Source organism: Leucopleurus acutus (genome assembly GCF_964270905.1).
Source record: "Leucopleurus acutus genome assembly, chromosome: 8".
NCBI classification, from domain to species: Eukaryota; Metazoa; Chordata; class Mammalia; order Artiodactyla; family Delphinidae; genus Leucopleurus; species Leucopleurus acutus.
The window spans coordinates 108,242,098-108,255,027 of NC_139151.1; the positions used below are offsets into that span (position 1 = coordinate 108,242,098).

Consider the following 12,930-nt stretch of genomic DNA (forward strand, 5'->3'; position numbering starts at 1 on the left):
GAAGGGCGGGACGCCTGGCCCTCACGGCCCCGCCCAGGCCCCTGCCCGCGTGGCAGCCCTCGTCTGCTGGCCACTAGGATCCAGGAGGGGAATGCCTGTGTCCCCTGAAGTCCTCAGACGGGCCCCTCACATCTGAGGTCCCCACAGCCTCCTGTTCCTTGTGCTCTGGCCTCAGACACTGCAGAAGGGCCTTGGAGGGCCAGAGTGGCTGGGCTGAGTGTGTGCGGGTGGCCAGATGCGTCTCCCTCCAGGCAGCTGGCCTTCTGCTGTGCAGTCATGCCGGTTGGTCAGCACCGCCCGGTGCCCCAGCCTCCAGGTCCCTCCCCAAGGTGGTCCAGCAGGGAGCGGCTGCCACCTCTGCCAACCCCTCTGTCCTGTCCGGCCGAGGACGTCGCTGTGGCGGCTCAGTGGAGCCCCAGAGCTGCAGGAGCCCAGGCCCCCCAGGGCCCCCCTCACTCGCTCACACACGTGTGCACATGCACCAGCGGGACCCAGGGCCTCTGCACCACCGGGCTCACACCGCACCCCCCTGGCAGCAGGCATGGGGTTTTGTTAGGGCTACAAATCAGATATCACACAGTTTGGGGCTGACATGGGTTTTATAAAAATTATTTAGGGCCCTGGCCCCCGGTGAAGTCCCAGGGAGAACCTGTCAGGAGCAGAAGCTGTTCAGGGCCGTCGGAGTTCCAGCACGGCCTGAAGGGAAGGCCTGGTGAGGTCAGCGCCCTGTGCTGTCCGCAGGGACGGGGCACCCCTACCTGGGGCCTGCACGAAGGCTTCCGGGGACACCTCCCGAGCCGAGGGTCACGAGGCCCCGCCCCCGCGGTGGTCTTCTGAGGTCCCTCCGGAGTGTTTCAGTCTTCCCCTCTGGGCAGTCAGCGGGCACGCTCCCGCAGGCAGGTGCCGTTCTGCTGCCCTGTGCCCACTGCCCAGACGCTTGTCGCCCGGCGTCTGTGGCTGGTGGATCCAGCGGCCATACGGAATGTCACGGGGCTGGAGGAGGGACGGCGGGAGGGGACGGCGGGAGGCGCAAAGCCCAGACGCCGCAGGTGCTGATGCAGAGGACACTCGGGCACCGTCACATTCACCCAAACAGCAGCATCCCCGTACGGCAGAGCGTGTGCGGTCCTGCCTCCATCACCCGGGAGGGCCCGGTCTGGACCTGGCATCAGGACGGAGGGCAGGGGAAGGGGAGCGGCCACCTGGGACTCTGGCTGGGAGGATTAAAGGGGCAGGTCACCCAGGGGAGCGGGTCAGAAGAAAGAGGGGCATACTGGGCTGCTGGGTGCCCCAAACCAGGACTCTCCTCGGAGACACTCTCAGGGGTGCCCAGAGGGCTCCCGCATGGAGACGGGTGCGCCCACACGGGAAGGAGAGGACCGCCGGCGAGGTGAATTGCACGCCGTGTGTCTGCCGGGACCCCTACAGAGGCCACGGGAGCTGCAGGGAGAGGAGCATCCAGCCACGGGGGAGCCCCAGGACCCCCAACTCTGCAAAGGCAGAACCAAGGATGCGCCCGGCGGAGCCAGGCCCGGGCCGGAGTGCAGCTGTGCAGGGACAGAACTGGGGTCCTCCAGGCCCGGCCGGCCTCGCACAGGGAGGAAAGCGGGCTGGGCTGCCTTCCCTCCGTCACAGCGTCAGGGGTCCAGGTCCACCCGAGGAGGTGGGGGCCAATCAAAGCCAGATGTGGGAGCAGCACAAAACATGGTGATTATTTTGACTAGGAAAAGCCCTATTTACAAAGAAATAACGAAGTGATCTGGGGGAATTGGTGCTGGGGATGATCTCAGTCAGGAAGGAGCGACACAGATGCTGAACAGGTCGGCCTGGCGGGCCGCGTGGGGAGCCGTCCTGGCCGCTGCTTCCCAGGCCGGTGGCCCGGGTGTCCCTGCGTCCATCTTGCGGCGTCTGGGCCAAGCCGTGTGGGGTGCAGCTCCCTCCAGGCAGGGCGGATGGGAACCTGGGAAGGAGACCCAGGTCTCCGGGGCACCTTTCCCTTTCTCCCAAGAAGCCAAGCGCCCGGGGGCCAGGCCGGGGAGGCAGGTGTGGGGCGCTGGCAGAAATAGAGGGGTTTCCCTGGGGTGGGGTGCCCCTGCGCACGGTGGGACATGCAGAGAGAGCCAGCTCAGCTCTGAGAAGAGGTGGAAACCTTTGTCCTGACGGGACTCAGTGTCGGTTACGAGGATGGGACAGGCACCCCCACGCAGGGCGACTTGGGGACCAGTGCACGAGTGTGCCAGCCCCCGTGCCCGGGGAAAGGAGGGTCTCCGAGGGCCGGAGCCGAGTGTCTTTTGGACCCGAGGTGCGGCATTTAGGGAAGGAGAGAGGCACAGGGATGGGGGCCCTGGGGCTGTCTGGAAACCCCCTCCCCGTGCCAGCCCCTGACCCCGACCCTGACCCCAGTGGAGCTCCCAGGGCCCCAAGGGGCCAGGCTGTTTGACATCCCCGTCCAGGCCCTGTCCAGCAGCCGGGCAGTTTGCGGACGTGGCCCATCTCTCCACAGCCTTCGGGGACTTCCAGGGACTGATAAACACCCTTGTCGGTGGTGAGGCAGCCCCGGCCTCCCGTGAAACATTCCAGGCTAAGCACCCGACATCCCCGAGCCATGATAACACACATGCCAAGCGCCATCCGCGGACAAACAGATACACAGACCGCGGCCCATACACGCCATGGAAGGAAACCCTGATGCGGGCTGCAGCACGGGCCCGAGGGCGTGATGCCGAGTGACAGAAGCCAGCACAGGCTCCACGTCCATGAAGTGTGCAGAACAGCAGATCCGCAGAGACGGACGGAAGCAGAGGCTTGTGTCGGCGGGGCTGGGGTGGGGGGCGCGGGGCTGCCCTGTGGGTAGCACGAGAACATGTTCAAACTGATCACAGCGATAGGTGCACACCTGCCTGAACGCTAAGACATCCAATGTCACACTTTCCACGGTGGATGTGAACCATATCCCAATAAAGCTGTTAGAAGAGAACAGCCCTCGAGCAGCTATAGCTCTTCTGCCTTTTGTGCTGTGAACGGGCGGCGGGGGCGTCTTTACAGCCAGGAAGCAGGGCGGCAGCCGCAGCCTCCAGCTTCAGTGGGAATAGTGGCTGGGGGCCCACCTGGACCCCACCCCAGGCCCTGCCCGATTCTCAAACCCACGGACAAGGCGGGGCTCTCCCGAGTGGCCGAGCTGACGTGCTGAACCCGGTGGGGGGGGGTCCACCACACTCACGCATTTGTTCATTCACGAATGGAGTTCAGAATTACATGGAAGTCGGGAGGTGGGAGGGGACCCCCTCCAGAGTCACCCTCAAGGGGACTGATTTCTTTAGTTTCCTTTGTGTTTTAATGCCTGGGCGGGGGGTGGGGAGGGGCAGCCCAGATGACCGGCTGTGTCCCCGGGCCCGGGTCCCCTGCTGAGGCCGCCCAGAGGCCAGAGGATGGAGCCCCCGACTCAAGTGGGGGTCCCAGCTGCAGAAGTGAGCGGGCCCCCCTACCCCCGGCCGAGGGGCCCCGCCAGGCGGTGGGTCACCTGCAGTCGGTTACTTAAACGATGCACGTGGAGCTGGGATGACAGCGTGATGCGGCCCCGGGGAGACTCTGGCCCTCGAAGAGGAAAACCAGACGCTGGCGGAGGGGCTGCGGCCAGATGGGCTTCCGCTCCATCCTGGCAGCCCTGGCGGCCAGGCCTCACCTGGAGCTGCTGGGGGGTCTGGGATGCGTCCCGTGGGCCACAGGCCGGGACTGCTGCAACTATAACTCATCAGCACAGGCCTGCTGGCTCCAAGCAGGGCCCGTGGCAGCCACAGGGGACTGAGAAGGCGGCTGGCCCAGCCCCCAGCGCCTCCCCTCGCGGGCTCTGCCTGCTGTAACCGGGGTCTCACAGCCCCCGCAAGGCGAGGAATGGCCGTAAAGAAGTGTGGGGGGGGGGGCACAGGGGGCGGTGTTGTGGGCTCCAGTCCTCTTCCTTTGTCCCTTTACTTTCCCCCAGGCGCTGGCCCGGGGTGCTCCTGGCAGGGCTGTCCCCACGGGAAAGGGAGCCCCCAAGTCCACTGGGTCGGGCCCTCCCTGTTTCCAGTCCCACGTGAGGCTGTCCAGCAAAGGCATGAGTGGGGAGGATGACACACAGCCTAGGGGGCCCCCAGCAGGCCCTCCTCTGGTCCCCACGTGTGGAGGAGCAGAGGGGAAGAGAATGCTGGGACCGGAAGTCTTGACCACCATCTCCCAGCCGGGCAAGGTAGGGGGAGACCGAGGCTGGGAGAAGACGATCTCGGGGCCCACCGACCTGCGGCAGAGAGACCTCCCGAGGAGGCACCGGCTGTCTCCCTGCCAAGCCTCCAGCCAGGGAGGGGCAGGGGTGTCAAACAGCACCTTCTCAAGGCTCCGTGCCTGGGGGGGGGCGAGCAGCCCCCCAGCTGAAGGCCCGTTTCCTGTTGCTCAGCGCCCTGCAAGGCAACTCCACCCCTGCCCCACACACTCGGCTCTGTGCCGGACGCCGTGTCCCACCCCCACTCGGCGCTGCTGTGGCCACTCCATCCACCAGCCCCGGGGGTGCCGAGGACACAGGACGTCACGGCCCGCCTCCGTGGCCGTGACCGGCAGATGCCAGGCCCTGGGGGATGCGGAGGGCACAGCGAGGACAGCACAGGGCCGCCGTGTGGGAAGGGCCTGGGGGCTGCGTCCGGGGGCGTGCGGGCGGCCAGCTCTGGAAGTGCAGCGGATGAAGGATGGGATTCCTCCCCTGGCCTTGAGTCGGGGTCCTCAGGGCCCCATGAATTATTTCTCTCAGGAAAATACCATTGACTCCGTTCTCCAGCCTCCTTCCCGACCTTCCCCATCACTTTAAATCAACGCTGAAGGGTGGAGTTTGCCCGGACCTTCACCCTCCAGCCGGAGGGGAGCTTCAAAGGCCCACGTGACGCCCCCCGTGTCCCTCGGGGTGGAGGGGGCCGGCCAAGCCGGCTCCCCACTGTCCACCCCCACGCCCCCGCGGAGGGGAGAGCCAAGCTCCAGAGCGGGGAGCTGAGAGGCCGCGGAGGAGGGTGGCCCCTGAGCCCTCGTGGCATCTGGCATGTGCCCCACCCCCGGGGCAACGCGGCCCGACTCCCCGAGGCACCCATGGTGCTTTCCTGCTTGCCCGCCCCCCAGATCACCAGCCCCGCGGACACGCAGGGACGGGCCCAGCCAGCCCGGGGCGGCCTCACCGCCCCCCTGCCCAGGGGCGGCCGCGGGGCGCTGGCTCCCGGGGGCGCTCAGGGTTAGGCTTTTAGCTGCAGAGCGTGATTCAGAGAGAAATCAAGCTGTAGGTGCATCTCAGGAACCGGAGATGGAGGGAACCGGGCTCCCAGAGCCCCCGGGACCAGCGCCACCTCTACCCCACCCCACGGGTCCCCGGGTGCTGGTCGTCCCTGACGGCGCTCCGCTTCCCACACGCAAGCCTTCGGCTGGCAATCTTTCCAGACGCGGCCTTGCTCTGGACTAGTCCCCTAAACCCCACTCTCTCTGGATCCCCCACCCTCCCTGCTCAAGACCACACTGGACTGGGCCACCCTGGACCCCCAGCCCGGACGGGCTCTCGCCCAGCGGCCACCCCGACTCCTGCCCTCAGCACTCACTCTGATCTCCCCCACAAACCGCCCAAAGCAAGCTCTTAGACAGAGCAGCTCAGGATGACTTCCTGGGTGCTCTGGAAGTGGGTCTCCCCCCAACTGGACAGGGTTCTGGGCCTGCCTGGCTCGCCTTGGGCCCATGGGACCAAGACGAGACACGTGGGCACACCCGAGGCCGGGCCCCTGCTCTCAGCCTAGGAGCACGGCCCAGAGCACAGAGCACAGGGTGGGGGGCCTGGGCCGGTCTCCACAAGCAGCACTTTTATTTGAGCTGAGCTGTCAGCCGCCCGTCACAGGCCGAACCAGCCAGGGACGCCCCCAAGCCGGGGGTCGCAGCTCTGCCTCCGCCGCTGGTCTTCCAGGACCTGGTCCTGCAGGTCCTCAGTCACAGAACTGCCTTCAGCCCTCTTTTTCTCAGGAAACAGATCTGGGAACGTGAAGGTCTGTCCGTGCGCCTGGGGAGAAAAGACACGGGCTCAGCCTGCAGCGCGGGCGGGACAGGCCAGGAGCCCCTTGGGAAGGTCCGTGGCCAGATGGAACCCGCCCGCCCGTCGCCTGCAGGACAGACACAGGCCGGGCCCCGGCCCTCCGCGGTGGAAACCATTGCTGTGACAAGGCCCCTCATCGAGGCCAGCTCTTCAGGCAGCGTGTCCCCTTCCGAGGAACCCAGCAGAGCACCCACTCCCGGCAGGAGTTGCCCGGCCATACTGTGGGCAGGGGCGAGGAAACAAGGCACAGATAGTGTCTGCTGCCTCCCTGGAACGTCTTCCACCCAAAATACCTACAGGCCTTTACCCACATTAAAGACTAACCCTCCTCCCGGCTCAGAGCTTGGCAAATAAAACGCATGTAACGTACAAAGAAACGTACATGCGAGCGCTCTATAAATCAAGGCCGGCTTCGCAAATTAACTGGTTTTACGTCTTTCACTAGAAGTTCAGAACACGTGAGTGCCGGCCAAGTCCCAGCCTGGACCCCCAGCACGTGGCCGGGGTACCAGCCTGGCCCGTCAGTGGGCTGGAGGAGGGGACCCCAAACAACGTGAGGTGCGGGGCCACCTCCACGTGCTACACATCGCAAAGCAGCTCCAAGGATGGGGGGGCGGGGGGGCGACCCGGACCAACACTCCCAGGGCTGCGCCGTCCACCTCCAGACGGGCAGAGAAGGACCGGATCTGGAAAATTTTAATAAGTAAAATCAGTGAAGTGCGCTTGGTTCTTGGAGACCCTTGTTTTGTAAAGAAATCTGGATTCGGGCAGGCGGCCAAGCGTGATCTGAAACAGCCCACATCCTCGGCCCTGAGAACGGGAGGTTCACATGGCGCGGAGTGCAGCCCCGAGTGATGAAAGGCAGCAACCGAGTGCTCGGTAGCCAGCCTGCAGGAGGATTCGCTTACACACTGCAAAACTTTCTTTCTTCTTCTTTAAAATACCAAAGGGCAATAGTTTACATGCAGGGCTGATTGCCCAGAATGGGGGATTTATGTTTAATATACCGAGGTGATTCTGCTAGTTTTCTGAGGTGGGGGAAACCCAAAATGACATTTTAAGATATAAATACAAAGATGGCAATCCGCAATAGCTTGGGAAAAAACAGAGGGCGCCGCCGGGAGAAATTCCTCGTTTCTCACCGAGACAAGCGCCGGGTGTGGGGGCCGACTGCGGCTCCCGGGGGTTCCCTTCCTGGAGAAATTCACCTTGTACTTTCAGAAATAAAACCCTCCATCCTTCCAAAGCTGATCAGCGGAAAAGAACAGGAGGGGAGGAAAGTGTCGCAGTGAAAAGCGAAGACGCCGGCCTGGGATGGTGAGGGGCAGGCGGGGTCGGGGGAGCAGGCTCTCCGTCACCAGCAGGCGTCAGCGTCAGCCTGGGGGCCGAGGCTCCTCGCTGTGGGGTGACCCAGGCTCGCTAGCTCCCCGACTCTGGGCCAAAGAGACGGTTATCAGCTCGTGGGAGGAAACCCGGGACCCCCACTATGGGGGACCAGCTTTGCCGAAGCAGCCAACTCTGAACAAATCCGGAAATTTCACTTGTCTTTCTGATGGACCTCTGTGCGCTCTGCCATCAGCTCGGTGATGAGAAGCCCAGAAACGAGGCCCCAAGGGACACACGGGGAGGACGTCTCCGTAGACGGAGGACAGAGAGGGGACCCTTTCAGGGGGCGAGTGTCCAACCCCCCGGCCGGTTTCCAGGCACAGATCTGCCGGAGCCGGGCGGGGTGGAGGTGGGGGGGATCCGTTACAAATTTAATTTTGCAACGGAGGGAAGCGTGCCCGGCGGGGACGCCCTGTGCTCCCACTTGTGCTGCCCTGATTTCACAGGGGAAGAAAGGAGGCCGGGTGGCAGCTGCAGATACCAGATCCCAGGCCGCGCAGCTCAGCTTCCAGAGCGAGGTGGGGCCCGGGAAACGCAAGGGCTCGGATGACTCAAAAGCCACTTGTAACTATACCTCTCGCTGAAGGGCCTCGTGGCGAATGCCGACATATGGGGTGTCGACCGGCGTGCCGTGACAAAGACAGATGGCCCGACTGAACACAGAGGACACAGGCGCCTTTATGAGGCCAACGGCCACTCTCCCTGCCTGGACTGGCTGATTTTATGCACAGCAAATATTAGGCCAAATAATTACGGGGGCCCCTGTTTAGAGCAACTGTGACCGTTTTTTCAGCAAAGCTGCCATGCTAACGTGGTCTTTCAACAAACTACCTCCTAAGGCCCGAAACAGGCCCTGGGGCCAGAGGGTGTTTTCGTAATAGCGCTACTGCCATCTAGCGGCCCCGGGGCCCGCGGGCTCCCCGCTCCGACCCAGGCTGTTTACGAGGAAACTAAAGAAACTGGAAGACCCCCACCCCCTCCCCCGCCGCCCAGGGTTTCAAACGCAGGGCAGTTAACAGACTCTGTGGGCAGGTCCAAGGTCACCTGCCCCGGCAGAGGAATCCTGCCTGCAGCCCACGGGGCCTTGGTGCTGGGTGGCCAAGGCTGTCCATTCTGAGTCAAGAGCATATCTGGGAAAGTACGTCTTGGGGCAGCTCAGGCTGGAAAGGAAGAGCCCGGAAAGGGGCTTGGAAAACGCGTCTTCCTCCAGCCAGCTCTGGGTTTCGGTCAGCAAAGGCTCAGATGGGGTGCTGGACCCTCTTTCCGGAGCCCCTCGCTAGGCAGGGGACACAGCGAAGAGAACCTGGGGGAGTGTGCCGCACCCCGCAGTCCAGTCCAGAAGAGAGGGGGTCAGCCAGGACCCCAGCACACCCCAAGTGGTCTGGCTTGACACTGAGGCCCCAGCAGGAACCTCCGCCCCCATGGCATTAACTACTTCCTTGCTCTGATGCTTGCCAGCCCTGGTTTCTGTCTGAACCCACCCTCAAGCCCAGCGGGCCCACACCCGCCCACTGCACGCCCAGGGCTGGCCCCCGAGAAGTTCCCCGACACCCATCCCCTCCCACCTCTGAGCTGTGCTTTGAACCCCAGCTCCTCCCGGGGCTCCATGTGGATTAGAACTGAGTGCCAGCCTGGGGCCCCCAGATCACGCCCACCCCCCGCTCCAGGCCGCGGTCGGGGTGAGCGCTCACCAGCTGCACGTGTGCCACCTTGTAATCTGGTTTCTTTATCCTGACGTTCCTGTAATCCCTCCTCCTGTTGGAACCTGTCGGAAGCGGGGGAAGACAAAAACCTTCACTCCCAGCATGAAGCTTTCAGTCCCACTAATCCGGGAACCCACTCTAGAAACAGGCAGGCACCTTGGGCTACAGGCCGCGGGTGGCACGCCCTGGGCCACTAGGCCGGGCTCACACAGGCAGGCGCCACCACCGCCAACCTCCGCTCGGCGAGAACCCAAACGTGCCTAAAATAACTCAAGAAACGCTTTCTGCACTGTCAGCACAGAGGCTCTTGCTGTCTGACCTCCCCTCGACGGAGGGTCGTCATATTTACAACTGGGCAACCGGGGGCTGGGGGGCAGGGGTCAACAGGAAGGAACGAGAAAGGCCCAGGGGAATAAAACAGTGCTTTGCTGACCGACCCAGGGGCAGGCGGGGGAGCGGGTGGGTGGGTTGAGGGTGGGGCCCTGCTCTGAGCAGCCGGCAGGGCCGGGCCACCCAAGTTCTAGCGCTGGGAGGCCACCTCCCCCCTGCGGTCCCCCCTCAGTCTCCTCATGTGCAAAGGACCACGTGGCAGAGTGGCCGCGAGGGGGGACCAGGCCAGCGACGCGGGCAGGAGCCCACACCAGAGAGGGCAGCCCCCGCCCTGGGCACCCACCGTGCTGCACCCTTGTCCGCACAGCAGCCACGGGCACATTGTAAATGCGCTCGAGATAATTCCTGAGGTCCACTCTGGTCATCCTGGGGCAAAGGAGAAAGAAAGGAAGTCTGAACAGGGCCGAGGTACAAGGCAGCCCGCCCGACAGGCTGAGCTGCCGACCGCAGGCCCCGGGTGGGAGCGGGCTCGGGGGAGGCCAGGGCTGAGGCCGGGCCCCGCTGACTCCGGAGATGCAGCCCCTGGTCCCCACCCAGCACACTTGCATCCGGACGCAGCAGTGAGGGGGTGACGGGGGACCAGCCCCCAGGACCCAGTTCTCTTCTCCCTCCCACTGGCCACACTCCCTGGGGGCCCAGCTTTCAAGGGGAGGGACGGGACGGTCTGCGAGTGCCCCCTGGCCGCCAGGAGCTGCCCGCAGCGCCCGGCCGCCCGCTCTGCAGCTGCTGCCCTGCCCGCAGCACCCTCCCAGCAGGCGCTTCCCAGAAATGACGGTCAAGGGGATGGTGGGCTAGGTCCCATTGCCTCTTCACCCTGCATGGGCCTCACACGGAAGCTCAAGCCAACCCCGGAACCGCTCAGACTTCAGCATGGGACACAGGGAGGCTGTGTCCCTTCGGTAACTGGGGCCTCCGTGAAGGCCCCATTTGAGGACGAAGGCTTTGGAAGCCATGGTGAGCGTGTGCAGGAGTCACAGCCCAGCCTCCTGGAAAGCGCAGCTAGGACCAAGGCAAGAAGAGAAGTCAGGTCTCAGGCCAGGCTTCCCAGGGGGCGGCGGGGAGCACAACACCCCCAGGCCCTGCACACACCAGACCTCGGGCAGTGTGGAGCTGCCTGCATAATTTTCATGGCAGGAAGAACCTTGCTTGTGAGTGGGGTTCGGCGGCACCTCTGGGGCTGTGGGCCCCTCGGGGCACTCCCCAGCCTGAATTCCTCTGGGGTCGGGGAGGGGGGGGCTTACTCCATAGGGATCCGGAACTGCACAGTGTCCTCGGGCTGGGCCATGCCGGGCCGCACCAGCTGGATGAAGAAGTTGGTGCGGAAGACCCGGAGCTGGGGGTTGCCCAGCTGGTACAGAGGGTACCTGCAAGGGGGAGAGGGGTCGTGTCAAACGCTCAGAACACGAGGCTCCCGGGACACCCCAGCAGGGTCCACAGGTTATCACGCCCATGGGGCCGGGGAGCCAAGGGGGCAGTCACCCACAGGCCACCCCCTTTGCTCACCCGGCGTGGGCAGCCAGTCCCCAGTTCCCGGGGCGATGTGGCCTGTTGACCCCCAAGGTCAGCCTTTGGAAAGGACCGGTGAATGATTCATGAACAGAGGCCAGAGGACATGCCCACCCCACCCCGTAAACAGGCTCAGAGTCATGTGTTTGTTCAAAGTGCCGGTCCCAAAGGCACGCGGCCCCCGCATGGCTGTCACCCTCCAGGAGTGGGCCCCACACAGGGCACGCCCTCTAGCTCCCTTCAGCTCAGGTGAGGTGGGATCGGTCAGAACCAGCTTATTCTGCACTGGCCCCACCCCCGCGGCGGGGAAAGGGATGGGGCCACCTCCACACCCCCTGTGCTGGGAACACCAGCTCATCCTTGACAAGCGTGAAGATCAGAAGATAAGTGGCTGGGGAGAGATGGCGTGTGCAGATCACCAGCTACAAGCTGACCGCCTGCCTGCCCCACCCCCAAAACCCCCCAAGTGAGCAGAGGCATCTAGAAGGTGCAGGAAGCTACCACCTGCGGCTCCCACCCAACTGCCCCTGCCAGCTGGACCCATGCCCCCGATGGGGTCTGGTGGGCCAGAAGGGCCACACTGCCAACTGGGCCTCGGGGCTGGGGTGAGGAGGGGGCCCAAGGTACACAGGGGCTGCAAGGCGGGGCCAGGGGTCTACTGGGAGCCCAGGGGACGGGTCTTGGTGGAGGGTGGGAGCAGGGGCTGCGGATGCCATCTAGGGTCCCTGGTGACCAATCTGCAGCACAGCACGTGGCCCCTGATCTTGGGGAGCACCCAGCACCAGGGAAGGGGGCTCAGTGAAGCGAAATCTCATGCTGCCTCTGGGCCTCACAAATCTGGGGAGCGTGAGGGGGTCAGGAGCCGAGGTCCAGGGTGTGGCACTCTGAGGGGGCAGGGCTCAGGCACCCTGGCACGGGCCGGGGCACCCGCATTAGAACGAGTGCTGGGCTGAGTGCTAGGTAACGTCTCCCGGGGTCTCCTGGCGACCCAGTCCCACGTGGCAGCTGCCCCATTAGAACCCTGTGGCACAGCCTCCTCCGCTGTGCCGGCGAGGCGGGAGGGGCAGGTTCTGGAAGCGCAGGGCTGCTCGTCCAGGACCGAGCCTCGCTCTGCCCTCGTGGGGGTCCAGGCCGGCGGGCGGCCACCCAGGCTCACACCTTCCCCCTGGTGACCAGCGGCGAGCACTGCAAGGGGCGCAGTCTGGGTCCCCCGGGGAGCTGCGGGGGGTGGGGGAGCAGTCGGCCGGGGGGGCGGGGGGGACCGAAGCCCGAGGTCGGCGGAGCCCAGACCAGCCAACCTTCTGTCCCACCCGCCCGCGCCAAGCGTCAGGCCCGACCCCCAAGGGGCGGCCCGGGCCCCTCCGGCTCCGGCACGACCACCCCCGCCCAAGCCCGCCCCGCCCCGCCCCGCCCCCACGGGCGCCTCGACGCCGCGCGTTGCGCGCGGGTCTCTGAGTCACGTCCCCGCGGCCCGGCCCGGCCCGGCCCCCGCAGCAAAGTCCCGGGCGCGGCCACGCCCCCGACCCCGCACCCCGGGACCCCCACTCACAGCACATTCCGCGCCATCGCCGGCTTCCGGGGCCGCGGCCGGAAGGAGGGGCGCGCCCGGCCCGGACCCACGCCGCCGCAGCGCCTCCTGGCGCCCGGGAGGACGCGCGCAGCCCAGGCACCTGGGGCGCACCTGGCGGCCCCCCCACCAGCCCCACCGACCCGCTCACCTGAGCCTCACCTGACTCCCGAAGCTCCGCACACCCAGTATCCACTCCCCACCCCTCACGCCCCGCTCATGCCCGGCAGCACACCCCAGTCCCACATGTCCCCCCTCCACCCTGGGCCCAGCACACCAGTGGACCACCACGC

The 12,930-nt window shown here is 65.3% G+C and overlaps 1 protein-coding gene across 1 annotated transcript; it reads right to left on the reverse strand.

Annotated features, from left to right (window-relative positions):
• Positions 1 to 5,842: 5,842 nt before the first annotated feature.
• MRPL23 (mitochondrial ribosomal protein L23) lies at positions 5,843 to 12,651 on the reverse strand. The gene is made up of 5 exons (XM_082843770.1): positions 12,620 to 12,651; positions 10,806 to 10,928; positions 9,848 to 9,930; positions 9,163 to 9,236; positions 5,843 to 6,052 (listed from the first exon to the last, which is right to left on the reverse strand). The coding sequence occupies exons 1-5, from the start codon at positions 12,634 to 12,636 to the stop codon at positions 5,888 to 5,890; spliced, it is 462 nt and encodes a 153-aa protein (XP_082699896.1). The 5' UTR covers positions 12,637 to 12,651; the 3' UTR covers positions 5,843 to 5,887.
• Between the last annotated feature and the right edge of the window lie 279 nt (positions 12,652 to 12,930).

Bases quoted from the DNA above. Each gene is read 5' to 3' on its own strand.
- MRPL23 (XM_082843770.1), bottom strand. The intron at 9,237-9,847 runs GTGGGTGCCCAG...CGCTTCCGACAG, and splicing joins GCGGACAAGGGTGCAGCACG to GTTCCAACAGGAGGAGGGAT. The intron at 6,053-9,162 runs GTGAGCGCTCAC...TTTTCTCCCCAG, and splicing joins AGGTGGCACACGTGCAGCTG to GCGCACGGACAGACCTTCAC.